A 24,281-nucleotide genomic window follows, 5' to 3' on the forward strand; every position below is an offset into this window, starting at 1 on the left:
TGTGGACAATTATAAAAACACAACAAAAATTCATCCTAAATACCAGAATGCCACATATTTGCCGCCATCTTGTGGACAAAGATTATAAAAACACGACGAAAATTCACCCTAAATACCAGAATATTTGCTGCCATCTTGTGGACAAAGATTATAAAAACAAAAATGGTTGAAAGGCAGATTTTCCATCTTTTTAACTGATAGATTTCAGATTTAGAAAAACCTTCACGTGTGTAACAAGCTGCCTCGTCGGCGAAGTGTCCTCTCAGGTTGTTCGTTTCCATTCCAGACTGCGGTCAACGTCCGGCGCTGGGCTCCGGTCGGATTGTGGGCGGAGTCACGGCGCGCCGGGGGGAGTGGCCTTGGATGGGTAGCCTGCAGTACCAGGGACAGCACATATGTGGCGCCACGCTGATTCACAGGAAATGGTTGCTGACCGCCGCACACTGCTTCAAAAGGTGTCTTAAAGGGGAACATTATCACAATTTCAAAAGGGTTAAAAACAATAAAAATCAGTTCCCAACCTATCGACAACAAATCAGCGTTTTTAAACTTACAGTCCATTTTCTCTTCACTGTTATTATTCGCTGCTCATTTCAATTGCACAACCATCGTGTAGTTTCTGTAACTCCCGTCCACGTGTGTGTACCTGTGTTCATCGCACCTGCAGCGACACTAGCCCCGCCCACTGGGCAGTGAGTCTGGGCTCCGTGCTGCGTTCCGGCGTCGGGGCCTGGCTGGTCCGCATCCAGCGGGTCGTCATCCACCCGGGGTTCCACAACACCAGCCTGGAGCGTGACGTGGCCCTGCTGGAGCTGCTGGTCCCGGCCCCCTTGTCCCCCGCCGTGCAGCCCGCCTGCCTGCCCTCGCCTGCGCACGACTTCCTGCAGGACGCGGAGTGCTACATCTCGGGCTGGGGGTCCACCGGGGAAGGAGGTAACCTCCACGTCTTAGCCGCCGTCTTCTTTCTATTGCACAGGACACGTGTTTCTTGCCGCAGGTTTGATGAGCAGCGTGCTGCAGAAAGCTCCGGTGGGCATCGTGGACCAGGCCGACTGTCACAAGTCTTATGGCCACGCCCTCTCTGGTCACATGATGTGTGCGGGTCACCTGCCAGGAAGCACGGACACCTGCTTGGTGAGACCATACCAGCATTTTACATTAATAGCACGTACATGAAGGATTTTTACAAAAGCAGTGAAGTTGTCACGTTGTGTAAAAGGTAAATCAACAGAATACAATGATTTGCAAATCAAAGTGAAGTGAATTATATTTATATAGCGCTTTTCTCTAGTGACTCAAAGCGCTTTACATAGTGAAACCCAATATCTAAGTTACATTTAAACCAGTGTGGGTGGCACTGGGAGCAGGCAGTAACTAGGATGGCACAAGCGGGAATCGAACCTGCATCCCTCAAGTCCACTCTACCAACCGAGCTATGCCGCCCCAAAGTGGAATTATTTCCCGTTATTTACAGCTTAAGTTGTTCAACAGTCTCCCTTCCCATATTTTAGTCTTCATATTACACCACACATTTGCAATGTCAGGACTACAAGCAGGCCAGTCAAGTACCCGCACTCTTTTACTACGAAGCCACGCTGTTTTGACACGTGGTGTGGCATTGTCTTGCTGAAATAAGCAGGGGAGTCCATTAAAACGTTGCTTGGATGACAACATATGTTGTTCCAAAACCTTTCAGCATTAATGATGCCTTCACAGATGTGTAAGTTACCCATGCCTTGGGCACTAATACACCCCCATACCATCACAGATGCTGCCTTTTACACTTTGCGCCTAGAACAATCTGGGTGGTTCTTTTCCTCTTTGTTCTGGAAGACAAGACGTTCACAGTTTCCAAAAACAATTTGAAATGTGGACTCGTCAGACCACAGAACACTTTTCCACTTTGCATCAGTCCATCTTGGATGATCTCGGGCCCAGAGAAGCCGGCGGCGTTTCTGGATGTTGTTGATAAATGTCTTTCGCTTTGCATAGTAGAGCTTTAACTTGCACTTACAGATGTAGCGACTATCTGTATTTAGTGACAGTGGTTTTCTGAAGTGTTCCTGAGCCCATGTGGTGATATCCTTTAGAGATTGATGTAAGTTTTTGATACAGTGCCGTTTGAGTCGTATTTTACGCTTCATAATGCGCCACACATTTTAAATGGGAGCCAGGTCTGGACTGCAGGCGGACCAGGAAAGTACCCGCACTCTTTTTTTACGAAGCCACGCTGTTGTAACACGTGCTGAATGTGGCTTGGCATTGTCTTGCTGAAATAAGCAGGGGCGTCCGTGAAAAAGACGGCGCTTAGATGGCAGCATATGTTGTTCCAAAACCTGTATGGACCTTTCAGCATTAATGGTGCCTTCACAGATGTGTAAGTTACCCATGCCTTGGGCACTAATGCACCCCCATACCATCACACATGCTGGCTTTTGAACTTTGCGCCTAGAATCCGGATGGTTCTTTTCCTCTTTGTTCCGGAGGAAAAGACGTCAACTGTTTCCAAAAACTATTTGAAATGTGGACTCGTCACTTGTCAGAACACTTTTCCACTTTGCATCCAGCAAAGCTGGCGCCGTTTCTGGGTGTTGTTGATAAATGGCTTTCGCTTTGTAGAGTTTTAACTCGCATTTACAGATGTAACGACCAACTGTAAATACTACCAGTGGCTTTTTGCAGTGTTCCTGAGCCCATGTGGTGATATCCTTTACACACTGATGTCGCTTTTTGATGCAGTACCGCCTGAGGGACCTTAGGTCTGTAAGATACTCTGAACCTTTTGATGATATTACGAACCTTAGATGGTGAAACCCCTAAATTCCTTGCAATAGCTGGTTGAGAAATGTTCTTAAACTGTTTGACTATTTGCTCGGGCATTTGTTGACAAAGTGGTGACCCTCGGCCCCGTCCTTGTTTGTGAACGACTGAGCATTTCATACAAGCTGCTTTTATACACAATCACGGCACCCACCTGTTCCTAATAAGTCTTTGATGAGCATTCCTCAACTTTTTCAGTCTTTTTTGCCACTCGTGCCAGCTTTTTTGAAACATGTTGCAGGCATCAAATTCCAAATGAGCTAATATCTGCAAAAAATAAGAGAGTTTATTAGTGTGAACATGAAATATCTTGTCTTTGCAGTCCATTCTATTGAATATAAGTTGTAAATCATTGTATTTTGTTTTTATTTACCATTTACACAACGTGACAACTTCACTGCTTTTGGGGTGTGTAGGGTAGTCATGATACTAATAGTCATGATACTAAATGATACTAATAGTCATGATACTAATAGTCATGATACTAATAGTCATGATACTAATAAGTCATGATACTAATAGTCATGATACTAATAGTCATGATACTAATAAGTCATGATACTAATAGTCATGATACTAATAGTCATGATACTAATAGTCATGATACTAAATTATACTAATAGTCATGATACTAATAGTCATGATACTAATAGTCATGATACTAAATGATACTAATAGTCATGATACTAATAGTCATGATACTAATAAGTCATGATACTGTCATGATACTAAATGATACTAATAGTCATGATACTAATAGTCATGATACTAAATTATACTAATAGTCATGATACTAATAGTCATGATACTAATAAGTCATGATACTAATAGTCATGATACTAAATGATACTAATAGTCATGATACTAATAGTCATGATACTAATAGTCATGATACTAATAAGTCATGATACTAAATGATACTAATAGTCATGATACTAATAAGTCATGATACTAATAGTCATGATACTAATAGTCATGATACTAATAAATCATGATACTAATAGTCATGATACTAATAGTCATGATACTAATAGTCATACTAATAGTCATGATACTAAATTATACTAATAGTCATGATACTAATAGTCATGATACTAAATTATACTAATAGTCATGATACTAATAGTCATGATACAAATAGTCATGATACTAATAAGTCATGATACTGTCATGATACTAAATGATACTAATAGTCATGATACTAATAGTCATGATACTAAATTATACTAATAGTCATGATACTAATAGTCATGATACTAATAGTCATGATACTAATAAGTCATGATACTAATAGTCATGATACTAAATGATACTAATAGTCATGATACTAATAGTCATGATACTAATAAGTCATGATACTAATAGTCATGATACTAATAGTCATGATACTAAATGATACTAATAGTCATGATACTAATAGTCATGATACTAATAGTCATGATACTAATAAGTCATGATACTAATAGTCATGATACTAATAGTCATGATACTAATAAGTCATGATACTAATAGTCATGATACTAATAGTCATGATACTAATAGTCATGATACTAAATTATACTAATAGTCATGATACTAATAGTCATGATACTAATAGTCATGATACTAAATGATACTAATAGTCATGATACTAATAGTCATGATACTAATAAGTCATGATACTGTCATGATACTAAATGATACTAATAGTCATGATACTAATAGTCATGATACTAAATTATACTAATAGTCATGATACTAATAGTCATGATACTAATAAGTCATGATACTAATAGTCATGATACTAATAGTCATGATACTAATAGTCATGATACTAATAGTCATGATACTAATAAGTCATGATACTAAATGATACTAATAGTCATGATACTAATAAGTCATGATACTAATAGTCATGATACTAATAGTCATGATACTAATAGTCATGATACTAATAGTCATACTAATAGTCATGATACTAAATTATACTATTAGTCATGATACTAATAGTCATGATACTAAATTATACTAATAGTCATGATACTAATAGTCATGATACTAATAGTCATGATACAAATAGTCATGATACTAATAAGTCATGATACTGTCATGATACTAAATGATACTAATAGTCATGATACTAATAGTCATGATACTAAATTATACTAATAGTCATGATACTAATAGTCATGATACTAATAGTCATGATACTAATAAGTCATGATACTAATAGTCATGATACTAAATGATACTAATAGTCATGATACTAATAGTCATGATACTAATAAGTCATGATACTAATAGTCATGATACTAAATGATACTAATAGTCATGATACTAATAAGCCATGATACTAATAGTCATGATACTAATAGTCATGATACTAATAAGCCATGATACTAATAGTCATGATACTAATAGTCATGATACTAATAGTCATGATACTAGTACAATGTAAGCTGCTGTTGACACTATACAGCAGGGGTGTCCAAAGTGCGGCCCGCCACACATTCTGGTAATGTTATTGCAAAAATAAAAACAGAACACTTAAAAAAAGGGAAATGAGGTGAAATCTAATGAGAAAAAGTTGCAAAGTTGACACAAAGCTGCCATGCAGGCTGTTTTTTTTTCTTTTTTTTGCCATTGCTCAAAAACACACAAACAGACAAAATCTATGTTATAATTAATTATTTTCAAGGCTCCAATTACTTCAAGTATTTCACTTAAAAATGTTTTGTAAATATTGCAAATATTGTGTGGTTGTAATATAAAAACATTAACGTTTGTGAGGCGGTGTAGCTCGGTTGGTAGAGTGGCCGTGCCAGCAAATTGCGGGTTGCAGGTTCGATTCCCGCTTCCGCCATCCTAGTCACTGCCGTTGTGTCCTTGGGAAAGGCACACCCAGTGCCACCCACGCCGGTTTAAATGTAACTTAGATATTGGGTTTCACTATGTAAAGCGCTTTGAGTCACTAGAGAAAAGCGCTATATAAATATAATTCACTTCACACTTCACGTTTTCTTTGACAAAAGAGCCTAAAACAAACAAAAATAATAGTTCAAATGTAAAAATCGATAGATTTTGATCCTGTAACTTATGTGTTGAAAGTAAAAGAAAAACCTAATAAAAATGTATCATTTTATGAGTGAGCCAAGTATATTTATTGGGACTTGTCCAGGGTGTACCCCGCCTTCCGCCCGATTGTAGCTGAGATAGGCGCTAGCGAATAAGCGGTAGAAATGGATGGATGGATGGTATTTTATTTATCATTTCACTGTTATTACTCAAAAAATATAAAGTAATTAAAATCAATGGTGTCCTGCATTATTGATCTTTTAGGGCTTTATTAACTAAATATTGCATATTTCAGTTTTAATATAAAAGGAAAAAAAAGAAGTAGTTTTTGACAGAAAAGCCATAAAACCTTTTTTTGTGTTACTTTATAATACTTTGAAGATGATATAGTCCAGGGGTCACCAACTTTTTTGAAATCAAGAGCTACTTGTTGGGTACTGATTAATGCCAAGGGCTACCAGTTTGATACACACTTAAATAAATTGCCAGAAATAGCCAATTTGCTCAATTTACCTTTAATAAATAAATCTATATATATATATTAAAAAAAATTGGTATTTCTGTCTGTCATTCCATCGTACATTTTTTTCCTTTTACGGAAGGTTTTTTGTAGAGAATAAATAATGAAAAAAACACTAAATTGAACGGTTTAAAGGGGAACATTATCACCAGACCTATGTAAGCGTCAATATATACCTTGATGGTGCAGAAAAAAAGACCATATATTTTTCCAACCGATTTCCGAACTCTAAATGGGTGAATTTTGGCGAATTAAACGCCTTTCTGTTTATCGCTCATGTGGTGATGACGTCAGAACGTGACGTCTCCGAGGTAACACACCCACCATTTTCCTTTTCAACACATTGTAAATATTGGGGCTCAGCTCTGTTATTTTCGACTATTTTTTGGAACCTTGGAGACATCATGCCTCGTGGGTGTGTTGTCGGAGGGTGTAACAACACTAACAGGGAGGGATTCAAGTTGCACCACTGGCAGAAATCTGCCACCAGACCCCCATTGAATGTACCAGACTGTCTTCACATTTTACCGGCGATGACAGACATGGCACAGAGATGTATGGATAACCTGCAGATGCATTTGCAACGATTAAGTCAACGAAATCACAAAGGTGAGTTTTGTTTATGTTGACTTATTTGCTAATCATACATATTTGGTCGCGGCGTGACTGCCAGCTAATCGATGCTAACATGCTACGCTAATCGATGCTAACATGCTATTTACCGGCGGTGCTAAAGCAGACATGGCACAGAGATGTATGGATAACCTGTAGATGCATTTGCAACTATATTATGCTTCCTTCCACCCACATTTAATGCGAAAAAAAAACTTACCAATCGACGGATTTAAGTTGCTCCAGTGTCACAAGATGCGAAAGTCCTGATCGTTTGGTCCGCACATTTTACAGGCGATGCTAACGCAGCTATTCAGCCATGCTATGGCTATGAATAGCGTCAATAGCTATTCGCTCATTAGCTTCAGTTTCTTCTTCAATACTTTCATACTCCAACCATCTGTTTCAATACATGCGTAATCTGTTGAATCGCTTAAACCGCTAAAATCCGAGCTAATGTCGCTATATCTTGCTGTGCTATTCGCCGTTGTTTGTTTACATTGGCAGCACTGTGTGACGTCACAGGGAAATGGATAGTGGCATCGCAAATAAGGAAAATCAAGCACTTTAAAGTTTTTTTAGGGCTATTCGGGGGCCGGTAAATTTTGAAAAAAAAAATTAAAAAAACCACAAGCCATTGGGAACTGATTTTTATTTTTTTTAACCCTTTTGAAATTGTGATAATGTTCCCCTTTAAAAGAGAAAACAGGAAAAAAAATGAAAATTAAATTTTGAAACATAGTTTATGTTCAATTTCGACTCTTTAAAATTCAAAATTCAACCGAAAAAAAGAAGAGAAAAACTAGCTAATTCGAATCTTTTTTTAAAAATTTAAAAGAATTTACGGAACATCATTAGTCATTTTTCCTGACTAAGATTAATTTTAGAATTTTGATGACATGTTTTAAATAGGTTAAAATCCAATCTGCACTTTGTTAGAATATATAACAAATTGGACCAAGCTATATTTCTAACAAAGACAAATCATTTTCCAGAACAAAAATTTTAAAAGAAATTCAAAAGACTTTGAAGTAAGATTTCAATTTAATTCTACAGATTTTCTAGATTTGCCGGAATAACTTTTTAAAATTTTAATCATAAGTTTGAAGAAATATTTCACAAATATTCTTTGTCGAAAAATCAAGCTAAAATGAAGAATTAAATTAAAATGTATTTATTATTCTTTACAATAAAAAAAAAAAAATACGTGAACATTGATTTAAATCGTCAGGAAAGAAGAGGAAGGAATTTAAAAGGTAAAAAGGTGTATATGTGTTTAAAAATCCTAAAATCATTATTAAGGTTGTATTTTTCCACTAAAATTGTCTTTCTGAAAGTTATAAGAAGCAAAGTAAAAAAAAAACAATGAATTTATTTAAACAAGTGAAGACCAAGTCTTTCAAATATTTTCTTGGATTTTCAAATTCTATTTGAGTTTTGTCTCTTAGAATCAAAAATGTCGAGCAAAGCGAGACCAGCTTGCTAGTAAAGTGAAGTGAATTATATTTATATAGCGCTTTTTCTCTCGTGACTCAAAGCGCTTTACATAGTGAAACCCAATATCTAATTTTTTTTTTTTACATATAAACCAGTGTGGGTGGCACTGGGAGCAAGTGGGTAAAGTGTCTTGCTCAAGGACACAATGGCAGTGACTAGGATGGCGGGATTCGAACCTGCAACCCTCAAGTTGCTGTCACGGCCGCTCCACCAACCGAGCTATACCACCCCACAATAAATAAATAAATACAATTGAAAAAAATAGAGGCAGCTCACTGGTAAGTGCTGCTATTTGAGCTATTTTTAGAACAGACCAGTGGGCACTGCATTGGTGACCCCTGTTATAGAGATTTATTTTAAGCGTTAAATAAAAAATAATAATAATTTGACTTATTTTTTAACATCTTTATAGTCCCTATGACCCTTAAAGGCAAAATAAAAAAATCCATACATTTTGTTCTGGTTTGAAAATGGCAAAATATCAAAATGGCCCCCGCAGGCTTTCATTTTTCCATGTGCGGCCCTCAGTGGAAAAAGTTTGGACACCCCTGCTATAGAGTGAGTGAAGATGTAATCTATTACAGTCCAGATGTTAGAATGGTCACTTCTCACTCAAACATCATATTCAAGTGTGTTGTTTGTCCCCCATCATCATGCAGGGAGACTCCGGGGGCCCGCTCACCTGTCGTGAAGGCGCCGGCCAGTGGTTCGTCGCCGGGGTAACCAGCCGGGGACACGGGTGCGGGCGAGTCGGCTTCCCGGGAGTTTACACTCGAGTGACGTCTGTGAGGACGTGGATGTCCGCGTACCTGCCTTTCTGAGGTTGGAACTCTCCACAGACACACAAACACATCAGTCTTTACCATACATGCCACCCTTGAGGAGTATATTTACATCTACAATTCACCAACTCGAGTATTTCATATATTTATATATATGAATGAAATACTTCACTTTCAGTGAATTCTAGCTATATATATTTATTTTATTATATATATATAAATAAAAGAAATAGTCTGAAATTCAACTATCAAATACACAGTAATAAAAACACAGTTCTACTAACTGTACTGTGCTTGCTGGTTACTAAAAAAAAAAAAAAAAAAAAAAACTTACCTTTCACTATTTGAGCACCCTTTGTTCTGCCATTTGCGTACCGGCGGAGAGTCACTTGCCGTCAGGTGCGCAACACCACGTAAATCGTTGGCCAATCAAAAAGCAACCCCATAACGCTATAAACAACATAGAATCACTCTAATACAGACGGCCTCGTTCTTCTGCTTCGTGTCCTTGTGTGTGCAGTTTTTTTATTCAAATCCGTAGATGATGTAACGTCAAGGCAGGCAAGATGTTTATATTGTGGGGGGAAAGCGGACGTGAAAACAGGCTGTCCTCACTCAGGTCCGCATGGAGCTGGAGGGGGCGTGGCCTCCAGCTCCGCTTAATTCCATCCATCCATCCATTTTCTACCGCTTAATTCCATCCATCCATCCATTTTCTACCGCTTATTCCCTTTCGGGGTCGCGGGCGCCTACTCAGCTACAATCGGGCGGAAGGCGGGGTACACCCTGGACAAGTTGCCACCTCATCGCACGGCCAACACAGATGCATGTCTTTGGAAGTGGGAGGAAGCCGGAGTACCCGGAGGGAACCCACGCACTCACGGGGAGAACATGCAAACTCCACACAGAAAGATCCCCAGCCTGGATTTGAACCCAGGACTGCAGGAACTTCGTATTGTGAGGCAGACGCACTAACCTCTCTGCCACCGTGAAGCCCGCTCCGCTTAATTTTGGGAGAAAATTTCTTCCGGGAGAGGCGCTGAATTCAGGAGTCTCCCGGAAAATCCGTGAGGGTTTGCAGGTCTCAGGTGCGCACGTTTTGCGACACACTTTTACTGCACCGTTGCCTGGCAACCACTACTCTACACGGAATGACGCAGATTGAAGTGGATATTGTCACGACGGGTGCAGTAGAAGCACCTGCAAACCTCACTATGACGCACATAGAAGTGTAACCACAAACGCCAACTCCCGCACTAGCCAACATGAAAACAAGAGATATTAACGTCTTTCCCTATTAAGAAACGACATAGCTCGATCTAAGCTTGTATCAACACATCACTGAGCAACTAAGATATTCGACTGTGGGCATCGAACTTACAACTTTAGCCAAGCATGTATAACGTTTGTAAATGACTAAAGTAGAAGAAGCTGTTTATTGGAGGACATTTGGATGTCAAGCTTTGCAAAAGTAAACACTCTGCAGGACTGCTTGTATCGCACATGATATCACACACAAGTAAACACTGCAGGACTGCTTGTATCGTACATGATATCACACACAAGTAAACACTCAACAGGACTGCTTGTATCGCGCATGATATCACACAAGTAAACACCCTGCAGGACCGCTTGTATCGAACATGATATCACACACAAGTAAACACTCTGCATGGCTGCTTGTATCGCACATGATATCACACACAAACACTCTGCAGGACTGCTTGTATCGCACATGATATCCCACACAAGTAAGCATGCTGCAGGACTGCTTGTATCGCACATGATATCACACAAGTAAGCACTCTGCAGGACTGCTTGTATCGCACATATCACACACAAGTAAACACTCTGCAGGACGGCTAGTATCGCACATGATATCACACACAAGCAAACACTCTGTAGGACTGTTTGTATCGCACATGATATCACTTACAAGTAAACACTCTGCAGGACTGCTTGTATCGCACATATCACACACAAGTTAACACTCTGCAGGACGGCTAGTATCGCACATGATATCACACACAAGTAAACGCTGCAGGACAGCTTGTATCGCACATGTTATCACACACAAATAAACACACTGCAGGACTGTTTGTATAACACATGATATCACACAGAAGTAAACACGCTGCAGGACTGCTTGCACTACACATGATATCACACACAAGTAAACACACTGCAGGACTGTTTGTATCGCACATGATATCACACGGAAGTAAACACGCTGCAGGACTGCTTGTATCGCACATGATATCACACACAAGAAAGCACTCTGCAGGACTGGTTATATCGTACATGATATCGCACACAAGTAAACACTCAACAGGACTGCTTGTATCGTGCATGATATCACACACAAGAAAACACTCTGCAAGACTGCTTGTATTGCACATGATATCACACACAAGCAAACACTCTGCAGGACTGCTTGTATTGCACATGATATCACACACAAGTAAACACTCAACAGGACTGCTTGTATCGCGCATGATATCACACAAGTAAAGACCCTGCAGGACTGCTTGTATCGCACGTGATATCACACAAGTAAACACTCTGCAGGATTGCTTGTATCGCACATATCACACACAAATACACACTGCAGGACTGCTTGCATCGCACATGATATCACACACAAGTAAACACTCTGCAGGACTGCTTGTATCGCACATGATATCACACAAGTAAACACTGCAGGACAGTTTGTATCGCACATGATATCACAAGTAAACACTCCAGGACTGTTTGTATTGCACATGATATCACACAAGCAAACACCCTGCAGGACTGTTTGTATCGCACATGATATCACACAGGAGTAAACACGCTGCAGGATTGGTTGTGTCGCACATGATATCGCACACAAGTAAACACTCTGCAGGACTGCTTGTATCGCACATATTTCACACAAGTAAACACTCTGCAGGACCGCTTGTATCCGATACTTGTTTTTGTAGCTGATTTCGGTGCGATATCAACATGGAATCAGGACGCCTCAACTGGGTGGTCCCCATAGTCTGTACTGGCCACATCATTAGGTACACATGCGGACACATTTCAGTGGCACATCATTCCTATTTATTTAGTTTTTATACAAGATTGTGAGGTGTAGTACAGGGTAGGTAGTAGTACTGTGTCTGTTTGCATCAACACCAGTACTTCCTGATAAAGGGCTAGAAACATTGATACTAATGACTGCCACCAACACTTCTTCATACAGTAAATATATTTACTTCTTAGAAAGAAAACAAAACAAAAAAAGAGTTCACTGCTGTGCTGCAGTCCTCAGGCGTTGCTCGCCTGCTCAAGAGGTCGTGTCAGAAAAAATTTGCCGAGTCGGCGCACCTCTGAGGATGACCAAGGGACAAGATGGCCGCCTGTTCACATGCGGGCTCGTTCCCGCTGTAGTCTGGAGTTGTAGGTCCTGGACACCGTGTTCCAGGCGTCCATGTAGCGGTCCATGCACATGGCGATGCATTTCTGTGGGGAACACCAGCACTCTGTTTACACTCTTGTTTACAGTCCTTCTGAGGACATTTTTAAGTTGCCCTGGTCATTCATTACTTGCAAGAGGAGCGATCGCATACATTAAATGGCATGTTCTACAATATTTGAATGTTTTCACAATTTGTCTGACCTTGTGAAATATTTACATTCTTGTTTGAAGTCATTCTGATTCCATATTTAAGTTGGCACTGTCCTTAGTCACTTGCAAGAGGAGCAATCGCACTAATTAAATGGCATGTTCTACAATATTTTAATGCAATTTGTCTGACTTTGTGAAACATTCAGTCTTGTTTGAAGTCATTCTGATTCCATATTTAAGTTGGCACTGTCCTTAATCACTTGCAAGAGGAGCAATCGCAATAATTAAATGGCATGTTCTACAATATTTTAACGCAATTTGTCTGACCTTGTGAAACATTTCTAGTCTTGTTTGAAGTCGTTCTGATTCAAATCAAGTTGGCATTGTCATTAGTCACTTACAAGAGGAGCAATCGCACTAATTAAATGGCATGTTCTATAATATGTTAATGCAATTTGTCTGACCTTGTGAAACATTCAGTTTCGTTTGAAGTCATTCTGATTCCATATTTAAGTTGGCACTGTCCTTAGTCACTTGCAAGAGGAGCAATCGCACTAACTAAAAGGCATGTTCTACAATATTTTAACGCAATTTGTCTAACCTTGTGAAACATTCAGTCTTGTTTGAAGTCGTTCTGATTCAAAAGAAGTTGGCACTGTCATTAGTCACTTGCAAGAGGAGCAATCGCACTAATTAAATGGCATGTTCTATAATATTTTAATGAAGTGAAGTGAATTATATTTATACAGCGCTTTTCTCTAGTGACTCAAAGCGCTTTACATAGTGAAACCCAATATCTAAGTTACATTTAAACCAGTGTGGGTGGCACTGGGAGAACGTGGGTAAAGTGTCTTGCCCAAGGACACAACGGTAGTGACTAGGATGGCGGAAGCGGGAATCGAACCTGCAACCCTCAAGTTGCTGGCACGGCCACACTACCAACCGAGCTATACTGCTCCATTCTCTGACCTTGTGAAACATTCAGTCTTGTTTGAAGTCATTCTGATTCCATATTTAAGTTGGCACTGTTATTAGTTATTTGCAAGAGGAGCAATCGCATTAATTAAATGTCATGTTCTACAATATTTTAACGCAATTTGTCTGACCTTGTGAAACATTTCTAGTCTTGTTTGAAGTTGTTCTGATTCAAAATAAGTTGGAACTGTCATTAGTCACTTGCAAGAGGAGCAATCGCACTAATTAAATGGCATGTTCTATAATATTCTGCCGTTTTACTGCAATTTTTCTGACCTGATGAAATATTTCCAGCCTCAATTGGAGTTTAAAAAAATCGAACCGCTTCTGTCATTAATTGCACGCAAGAGGAGCGATTGCATTATTATTAAATAGCATGTTTTACTACAATTTTTATGACGTTGTAGATTATTTCTGGTTTAATTTGGAAATGTTTAGGTTACATTTTTAAGTTGTACTTGTCATTATTTACCTGCACATCCTACAATATCCTTCTTTTTTTCTGACTTAGTGAAATATTTCCAGTCACCCTGATGACGTATTTAAGTTGGCACTGTCATGAATGAATGGCAAGAGGAGTGATTGCATGAATTAAATGGCAGATTATACAGTATTCTGATGTTTTAAAAACGGTGCTGTCATTAATTACTTGTAAGAGAAGTAATTGTGTTCATTAAATGGCATGTTCTACAATATTTTAACGTAATTTCTCTGACATTGTGAAATATTTCAAGTCTTGTTTGAAGTCGTTCTGATTCCATATTTAAGTTGGCACTGTCATTAGTCACTTGCAAGAGGAGCAATCACACTAATTAAATGGCATGTTCTATAATATTTTACTGCAATTTTTCTGACCTTGTGAAACATTTCTAGTCTTGTTTGAAGTCATTCTGATTCCATATGTAAGTTGGCACTGTCATTAGTTACAAGAGGAGCAATCGCACTAATTAAATGGCATGTTCTAAAAGCAATTTGTCTGACCTTGTGAAACATTGCTAGCCTTGTTTGAAGTAATTTTGATTCAAAATTAGGTGGCATTGTCATTAGTCACTTGCAAGAGGAGCAATCGCACTAATTAAATGGCATGTTCTATAGTATTTTAATGCAATTTCTCTGACCTTGTGAAACATTCAGTCTTGTTTGAAGTCATTCTCATTCAAAATATAAGTTGGCACTGTCATTAGTCACTTGCAAAAGGAGCAATCGCACTAATTAAATGGCATGTTCTATAACCTCTCGATTAAATTTCTCTGATCTTGTGAAACATTTCCAGTCTTGTTTGAAGTCATTCTGATTCCATATGTAAGTTGGCACTGTCATTAGTCACTTGCAAGAGGAGCAATCGCACTAATTAAATGGCACGTTCTATAACATTTCCATGCAATTTCTCTGATCTTGTGAAATATTTCCAGTCTTGTTTGAAGTCATTCTGATTCCATTTGTAAGTTGGCACTGTCATTAGTTGCAAGAGGAGCAATCGCACTAATTAAATGGCACGTTCTACAATATTCTGTCATTTTAAAAATGGTGTGGCTGCTAGTTGCAGGAGCTCTGTGTGTCCTCCATTGTGTTCTTGATGTTTCCTTCTTGTTTCCATGTGTTTTTGTTCCTTTTGGACCGGGACGCTTGTGGACTGCACGACAAAGGTGTGGTACTCTCGGGACTTCTGCGCTGATTTTGTGAACGGGCTTGGACCGGGGACCAGCTGCTGGCTCTCCCCCACACCGGAGTCCTCATGGAGAGACCGGGGTGGGGGGGTGAAGCGGCGGAAGAGGCGAGGCTGCGAAGATGGCCGAGCTCCACAGAGTCCTGGCCGAATGAGCACGTGTCCCATGCTTCGGTCTCCACCAAGACGGATTCTCGCTCATCTGCGAGTGGGCGGCCTAGGACGGAGTCAGCTCTCTCGGTTGCTTTGTTCGGTCTCCCCCACAGAGCACCGCAGAGAGAATGTGTATTACATAATATTTTTTGGGGGGGTTCATCATTGTTCTACTTTTGTAGCTGTATTTTGTGTTCCTTAATGTTTTTACTACAGCTGTCAAATGATACAGTTTCTTAAATCAGATTGATCACTGTTTGAATTATTCATTCTTAATCACAGGTGATTGCTTGTTTGCATAATTAAAATTTACCAATCGGAGTCTCCTCACTCATTTTTGCACTCTCAAAACAAATGACATGATTAAACCAGGTGTGCACATATTTCTTATTTAGATTAATCACAGGAGTGACCGTGATTGTTTTTGACAGCCCCGACTTTTTACCAACTCTTTATTGTACTTCTGGAATCTGCTATGCAACCACATCACTTCCATTTCAAACAAAGACAACAATGAAAAAAAAGAGTAATAAATAGATATTGTGCACCTACAGTGGGGCAAAAAAGTATTTAGTCAGCCACCAATTGTGCAAGTTCTCCCACTTAAAATGATGACAGAGGTCTGTAATTTTCATCATAGGTACACTTCAACTGTGAGAGACAGAATGTGAAAAAAAAATCCAGGACTTCACATTGTAGGAATTTTAAATAATTTATTTGTAAATTATGGTAGAAAATAAGTATTTGGTCAACCATTCAAAGCTCTCGCTGGCTCAAAATCTCACGATAAATGGCCCCATTCATTCTTTCCTTAACACGGATCAATCGTCCTGTCCCCTTAGCAGAAAAACAGCCCCTAAGCATGATGTTTACACCCCCATGCTTCACAGTAGGTGTGGTGTTCTTGGGATGCAACTCAGTATTCTTCTTCCTCCAAACACGACCAGTTGAGTTTATACCAAAATGGATACATGGATGATACAGCAGAGGATTGGGAGAATGTAGAACTTTTTGGTATAAACTCAACTGGTCGTGTTTGGAGGAAGAAGAATACTGAGTTGTATCCCAAGAACACCATACCTACTGTGAAGCATGGGGGTGGAAACATCATGCTTTGGGGCTGTTTTTCTGCTAAGGGGACAGGACGATTGATCCGTGTTAAGGAAAGAATGAATGGGGCCATGTATCGTGAGATTTTGAGCCAAAACCTCCTTCCATCAGTGAGAGCTTTGAATGGTTGACCAAATACTTATTTTCCACCATAAAATAAATTATTTAAAATTCCTACAATGTGAATTTCTGCATTTTTTTTCACATTCTGTCTCTCACAGTTGAAGTGTACCTATGATGAAAATTACAGACCTCTGTCATCATTTTAAGTGGGAGAACTTGCACAATCAGTGGCTGACTAAATACTTTTTAGCCCCACTCTATGTTAGCACCATGCATAGACAAACAACATTAACGGCCCTCCAAAAGTATTAGAACAGTGAGTCCGATTCCTTTATATTTGTTGTGGACTGAAAACATTTGGGTTTGACATCAAAAGGTGAATATTGGACAGGAGATCAACATTTCAACTTTTATTTCCAGGTGTATTTACATCTGGATCTGATTTTCAAATTCTATTTGAGTTTTGTCTCTCTTAGAATTAAAAATGTCGAGCAAAGTGAGACCAGCTTGCTAGTAAATAAAAAAAAAAAATAGAGGCAGCTCACTGGTAAGTGCTGCTATTTGAGCTATTTTTAGAACAGGCCAGCGGGCGACTCATCTGGTCCTTACGGGCGACCTGGTGCCCCCTGATCTACGGCTTTTGGAACGGAGTGCACACATAAAAACCTATCTGGACTCCATAAGAGATTCGATAAGGAATCGGTATGATAAGAGGATTCGATAATGACATCGATCATTTCTTAACGAACATCATCCCTAAGTATGAAGGAGAATGTTTTAATGTAGACACAGTTAAGTATGCATCAAGTGTTCATTCAAGGTTAAGGCAAAATATGTAGATTTTAGGGGTGTAACGGTACACAAACATTTCGGTTTGGTACGTACCTCGATTCAGAGGTCATTTTCGATACAGTAAGAAAACAACAAAATGTAAATTTTTTTGGTTATTTATTTACCAAATTTGTAAACAATGGCATAACACACATATACACACAGGGTCCATTGCCAGGGTTATTACATATATAACATATAAAATAAAAACTAAATAAGTTAAGGCTCAGAATGGTTTTTTAAAACTTTTCTACACTTAAAGTGCTTTTTTTGATTGATTGATTGAGATTTTAATTAGTAGATTGCACAGTTCAGTCCATATTCCGTACCACTAAATGCTAACACCTCAATATGTTTTTCAACTTCTTTAAGTCGGGGTCCACGTTCATCAACACCGCCTGCCGTTTTTTGTAGACATGTTCCATAAATATTGATGTTAAAGATTTATTTTTTGTGAAGAAATGTTTAGAATTAAGTTTATGGATCTCTATTACAATCCCCAAAGAGGGCTCTTTAAGTTGATGATTACTTCGATGCGTAGAAATCTTTATTTATAATTGAATCACTTGTTTATTTTTCAACAAGTTTTTAGTTATTTGTATATCTTTCTTTCCAAATAGTTCAAGAAAGACAACTACAAATGAGCAATATTTTGCACTGTTATATCCATCCATCCATCATCTTCCGCTTATCCGAGGTCGGGTCGCGGGGGCAACAGCCTAAGCAGGGAAGCCCAGACTTCCCTCTCCCCAGCCACTTCGTCTAGCTCTTCCCGGGGGATCCCGAGGCGTTCCCAGGCCAGCCGGGAGACATAGTCTTCCCAACGTGTCCTGGGTCTTCCCCGTGGCCTCCTACCGGTTGGACGTGCCCTAAACACCTCCCTAGGGAGGCGTTCGGGTGGCATCCTGACCAGATGCCCGAACCACCTCATCTGGCTCCTCTCCATGTGAAGGAGCAGCTGCTTTACTTTGAGTTCCTCCCGGATGGCAGAGCTTCTCACCCTATCTCTAAGGGAGAGACCCAAACTCATTTGGGCCGCTTGTACCCGTGATCTTGTCCTTTCGGTCATGACCCAAAGCTCATGACCATAGGTGAGGATGGGAACGTAGATCGACCGGTAAATTGAGAGCTTTGCCTTCCGGCTCAGCTCCTTCTTCACCACAACGGATCGGTACAACGTCCGCATTACTGAAGACGCCGCACCGATCCGCCTGTCGATCTCACGATCCACTCTTCCCTCACTCGTGAACAAGACTCCGAGGTACTTGAACTCCTCCACTTGGGGCAGGGTCTCCTCCCCAACCCGGAGATGGCATTCCACCCTTTTCCGGGCGAGAACCATGGACTCGGACTTGGAGGTGCTGATTCTCATTCCGGTCGCTTCACACTCGGCTGCGAACCGATCCAGCGAGAGCTGAAGATCCCGGTCAGATGAAGCCATCTGGACCACATCCTCTGCAAAAAGCAGAGACCTAATCCTGCGGTCACCAATGACTGATGACATAGTGCTGTATTTTACTTCTTTATCTCTTTTTCAACCAAAAATGCTTTGCTTTGATTAGACACTACGGGAGCCGGAAGCAGGGAAGGTGCAACACATGTTTGACGTGTTGTCAGAAGCAGCTGCTGGACAATCTTAGCAAACCTCCGTCTTCCATTGTTGTATCGCGCAGCCAATGTGTTCCCGAACTGGAGATCTTAACGAGGCAGGAAAGTCTTCCAGCTTTGGCTTTTACATGTACTTTTTCGGTACACCTCCGAACCGAACCGAAACGGTCGATACAAATACACGTGCCGTTACACCCCTAGTAGATATATATGGTGTATTGTGACATGACCTAAAAATATGGAGTTATTAATAAAAGGTCATATGGGCCAGCCCTATGTCAAAACCCAAATGTTTTCAGTCTGCAACAAAAATAAACAAATTGAACTCACTGTTCCAATACTTTTAGAGGGCAGTGTAAATATGTCGCAGGGCTGAATGCTGCAAACGTAGAATCCATAATCGGACTGAAAGTAGTCCACAAAGTCATACTACCTGCTCTGAGTTGTCCAGTGTGCTTCCGGGTTTTCCTATACACTTCTTGAAGCATTTGTCCGTCATTCTCTGCAACAAAAATGAGACGACAATGCGTTAATAGGATTAGCATGAACGCCTCACTAGGGAGGTGTTTAAAGGGGGAACATTATCACAATTTCAAAAGGATTAAAAACAATAAAAATCAGTTCCCGGTGGCTTGTTGTATTTTTTAAAGTTTTTTTCAAAATTTTACCGGACCTGGTATATCCCTAAATAAAGCTTTAAAGTGCCTTATTTTCGCTATCTTTGAAACCACTGTCCATTTCCCTGTGACGTCATACAGGGCTACCAATACAAACAACATGGCGGTTACCACAGCAAGATATAGCGACATTAGCTCGGATTCAGACTCGGATTTCAGCGGCTTAAGCGATTCAACAGATTACGCATGTATTGAAACAGATGGTCAGAGTATGGAGTCAGATAGCGAAAACGAAATTGAAGCTATTGAGCGAATAGCTATTGATGCTATTCGGCCATGGGTGTACCTAACAAAGTGGCCCATAGCATAGCTGCCTTATTAGCATCGCCGGTAAAATGTGCGGACCAAACGATCAGGACTTTCGCATCTTGTGACACTGGAGCGACTTAAATCCGTCGATTGGTAAGTGTTTGTTTCGCATTAAATGTGGGTGTCTAGTTTCAAATGTACATACAGCTAGAGTAGATAGCATATTAGCATCGATTAGCTGGCAGTCACGCCGCGACCAAATACGTCGGATTAGCACGTAAGTCAACAACAACAAAACTCACCTTTGTGATTTCGTTGACTTAATCGTTGCAAATGCATCTGCAGGTTATCCATACATCTCTGTGCCATGTCTGTCATAGCATCGCTGGTCAAATGTGAAGACACTCTGGTACATTCAATGGGGGTCTGGCGGCAGATTTCTTGCCAGTGGTGCAACTTGAATCCCTCCCTGTTAGTGTTGTTACACCCTCCGACAACACACCCACGAGGCATGATGTCTCCAAGGTTCCAAAAAATAGTCGAAAAAACGGAAAATAACAGAGCTGAGACCCGGTGTTTGTAATGTGAAAATGAATATGGCGGGTGTGTTACTTCGGTGACGTCACGTTCTGACGTCATAGCTAAAAGACCGATAAACAGAAAGGCGTTTAATTTGCCAAAATTCACCCATTTAGAGTTCGGAAATCGGTTAAATCTTTGTTTGTTGTGAAGCTTTAACACAGAGCGGTCAAGCGAACATGTTTCTCGACCACATGTCAACCAGCAAGTTTTTGGATGGGAACATTGTGATATTAAGTCGGCTCTTACCGGAGACTTTAACGATTACGCAACCTCCTCCTGCAGCTGTCAAAAGGGCAGCTGTGATCTTGGCTTCTCTCAGAGACACTGGCGTTCCATCCGACTTTCAGGTATGAATTAATAATCACACTAAAACACTATTAACACAATAAGCAGATAAGGGATTTTCCAGAATTATCCTAGTAAATGTGTCTAATAACATCTCGACCACATGTCAACCAGCAAGTTTTTGAATAGGGAAAATTGTGATATTAAGTCGGCTCTTACCGGAGACTTTAACGATTATGCAACCTCCTCCTGCAGCTGTCAAAAGGGCAGCTGTGATCTTGGCTTCTCTCAGAGACACTGGCGTTCCATCCGACTTTCAGGTATGACTTAATAATCTCACTAAAACACTATTAACGCAATAAGCAGATAAGGGATTTTCCAGAATTATCCTAGTAAATGTGTCTAATAACATCTCGACCACATGTCAACCAGCAAGTTTTTGAATAGGGAAAATTGTGATATTAAGTCGGCTCTTACCGGAGACTTTAACGATTACGCAACCTCCTCCTACAGCTGTCAAAAGGGCAGCTGTGATCTTGGCTTCTCTCAGAGACACTGGCGTTCCATCCGACTTTCAGGTATGACTTAGTAAATCACACTAAAACACTATTAACACAATAAGCAGATAAGGGATTTTCCAGAATTATCCTAGTAAATGTGTCTAATAACACCTCGACCACATGTCAACCAGCAAGTTTTTGAATAGGGAAAATTGTGATATTAAGTCGGCTCTTACCGGAGACTTTAACGATTATGCAACCTCCTCCTGCAGCTGTCAAAAGGGCAGCTGTGATCTTGGCTTCTCTCAGAGACACTGGCGTTCCATCCGACTTTTAGGTATGACTTAATAATCACACTAAAACACTATTAACACAATAAGCAGATAAGGGATTTTCCAGAATTATCCTAGTAAATGTGTCTAATAACATCTCGACCACATGTCAACCAGCAAGTTTTTGAATAGGGAAAATTGCGATATTAAGTCGGCTCTTACCGGAGACTTTAACGATTATGCAACCTCCTCCTGCAGCTGTCAAAAGGGCAGCTGTGAGCTTGGCTTCTCTCAGAAACACTGGCGTTCCATCCGACTTTCAGGTATGACTTAATAATCTCACTAAAACACTATTAACACAATAAGCAGATAAGGGATTTTCCAGAATTCTCCTAGTAAATGTGTCTCATAACATCTCGACTACATGTCAACCAGCAAGTTTTTGAATAGGGTAAATTGTGATATTAAGTCGGCTCTTACCGGAGACTTTAACGATTACGCAACCTCCTCCTGCAGCTGTCAAAAGGGCAGCTGTGATCTTGGCTTCTCTCAGAGACACTGGCGTTCCATCCGACTTTCAGGTATGACTTAATAATCTCACTAAAACACTATTAACACAATAAGCAGATAAGGGATTTTCCAGAATTCTCCTAGTAAATGTATCTCATAACATCTCGACTACATGTCAACCAGCAAGTTTTTGAATAGGGTAAATTGTGATATCAAGTCGGCTCTTACCGGAGACTTTAACGATTACGCAACCTCCTCCTGCAGCTGTCAAAAGGGCAGCTGTGATCTTGGCTTCTCTCAGAGACACTGGCGTTCCATCCGACTTTCAGGTATGACTTAATAATCTCGCTAAAACACTATTAACACAATAAGCAGATAAGGGATTTTCCAGAATTATCCCAGTAAATGTGTCTAATAACATCTGAATCGCTCCCACTGCCGTCGCCTTTTCTTTTTCTTTCTTATTTTAGCGCTTCACTCTAACTTTTCTCATCCACGAATCTTTCATCCTCGCTCAAATTAATGGGGAAATCGTCGCTTTCTCGGTCCGAATTGCTCTTACTGCTGGTGGCTGTGATTATAAACAATGTGAGGAGCTCCACAACCCGTGGCGTCACACGCACATCGTCTACTACTTCCGGTACAGGCAAGGCTTTTTTTAATTAGCGACCAAAAGTTGCAAACTTTATCTTCGATAAATCCATCCATTTCCTACCACTTATTCCCTTTTAGAGGTCGCGGGGGGCGCTGGCGCCTATCTCAGCTACAATCGGGAGGAAGGCGGGGTACACCCTGGACAAGTCGCCACCTCATCGCAGGGCCAACACAGATAGACAGACAACATTCACACTCACATTCACACACTAGGGCCAATTTAGTGTTGCCAATCAACCTATCCCCAGGTGCATGTCTTTGGACGTGGGAGGAAGCCGGAGTACCCGGAGGGAACCCCCGCATTCACGGGGAGAACATGCAAACTCCACACAGAAAGATCCCGAGCCTAGATTTGAACCCAGGACTGCAGGAAATTAGTATTGTGAGGCAGACGCACTAACCCCTCTGCCACCGTGAAGCCCAGTCGATAAATCCTTTCAGCAAAAATATGGCAATATGGGGAAATGATCAAATATGACACATAGAATGGACCTGCTATCCCTGTTTAAATAAGAAAATCTCATTTCAGTAGGCCTTTAGGGCACGTCCGACCGGCAGGAGGCCACGGGGAATATTATGTCTTAAGGCTGGCATGGGAACGCCTCGGGATCCCCCGGGAAGAGCTGGACGAAGTGGCTGGGGAGAGGGAGGTCTGGGTTTCTCTGCTTAGGCTGCTGCCCCCGCGACCCGACCTCGGATAAGCGGAAGTCAATGGATGGATGGATGGACAGATTAGAATGATGTCGTTTGTATGAATAATTCCATTGAGGTGGAAGTTAGCGTCTATAAGAGACTTTTAAACAACGACTTATTAGTCAAATGTTATCTTACAACAAATGTTTGTAGTTAAGTCACGTTAGCATTGTTAGCTTACCTGCAGCAGTTCCTGTGCGTTAGCCACGGCTATTTGGACTTTCACCTGCTCCATTATCGTGCCGGTGTCCACTTTTCCTCCAGCCCCGCCCGCCGAAAAGTCCGAACCGAACCCGTCCATCGTTAAGAAAAAAGGGGGAAGTTTGTGGAAGAATTCAGCAGCTCAGAACCGGTGGAGCACACGTGTGAGTATTAGTCGCCGTAAGAGAGTCCGGTGCCCTTGACAGCAACGGAAGTGCCTCAACGTCATTTCCGCTACAGGCCGGCTGGGAATTATAGTTTTCATTATTGTGTGCACTTCCGTATCCTGCCGAGAATAAAAAGCTATTCCATGCGATCACATTGCTACAGTCATAAATGATTGTTTTTCTCTATGTGTGTTTGTTTTATTCGCAC

General features: G+C 40.5%; 2 protein-coding genes and 1 long non-coding RNA gene across 3 annotated transcripts in view; 1 reads left to right on the plus strand and 2 right to left on the minus strand.

Annotated features, from left to right (window-relative positions):
• Positions 1 to 15,978, plus strand: part of tmprss9 (transmembrane serine protease 9) — a 38,862-nt gene extending 22,884 nt beyond the window's left edge. Inside the window, exons 12-16 of the mRNA XM_061883114.1 lie at positions 287 to 455; positions 668 to 933; positions 998 to 1,134; positions 9,163 to 9,325; positions 15,499 to 15,978. Of these exons, the coding sequence (XP_061739098.1) occupies positions 287 to 455; positions 668 to 933; positions 998 to 1,134; positions 9,163 to 9,324 (734 nt within the window). The 3' untranslated portion in view covers position 9,325; positions 15,499 to 15,978. The remainder of the gene's footprint in view (positions 1 to 286; positions 456 to 667; positions 934 to 997; positions 1,135 to 9,162; positions 9,326 to 15,498) is intronic.
• LOC133540494 (uncharacterized) lies at positions 227 to 10,104 on the minus strand. The gene is made up of 4 exons (XR_009803647.1): positions 9,186 to 10,104; positions 2,975 to 3,087; positions 647 to 1,107; positions 227 to 459 (listed from the first exon to the last, which is right to left on the minus strand). It is a non-coding gene; the product is annotated as an uncharacterized LOC133540494 (long non-coding RNA).
• timm13 (translocase of inner mitochondrial membrane 13 homolog (yeast)) lies at positions 12,347 to 24,140 on the minus strand. Its single transcript, XM_061883127.1, has 3 exons — positions 23,887 to 24,140; positions 19,717 to 19,785; positions 12,347 to 12,771 (listed from the first exon to the last, which is right to left on the minus strand). Exons 1-3 carry the CDS (start codon positions 24,004 to 24,006, stop codon positions 12,673 to 12,675), a joined length of 288 nt encoding a protein of 95 aa, XP_061739111.1. The 5' UTR covers positions 24,007 to 24,140; the 3' UTR covers positions 12,347 to 12,672.
• Positions 24,141 to 24,281: the final 141 nt, after the last annotated feature.

Source organism: Nerophis ophidion, linkage group LG22 (genome assembly GCF_033978795.1).
Source record: "Nerophis ophidion isolate RoL-2023_Sa linkage group LG22, RoL_Noph_v1.0, whole genome shotgun sequence".
In the NCBI taxonomy this organism is placed as follows: Eukaryota; Metazoa; Chordata; class Actinopteri; order Syngnathiformes; family Syngnathidae; genus Nerophis; species Nerophis ophidion.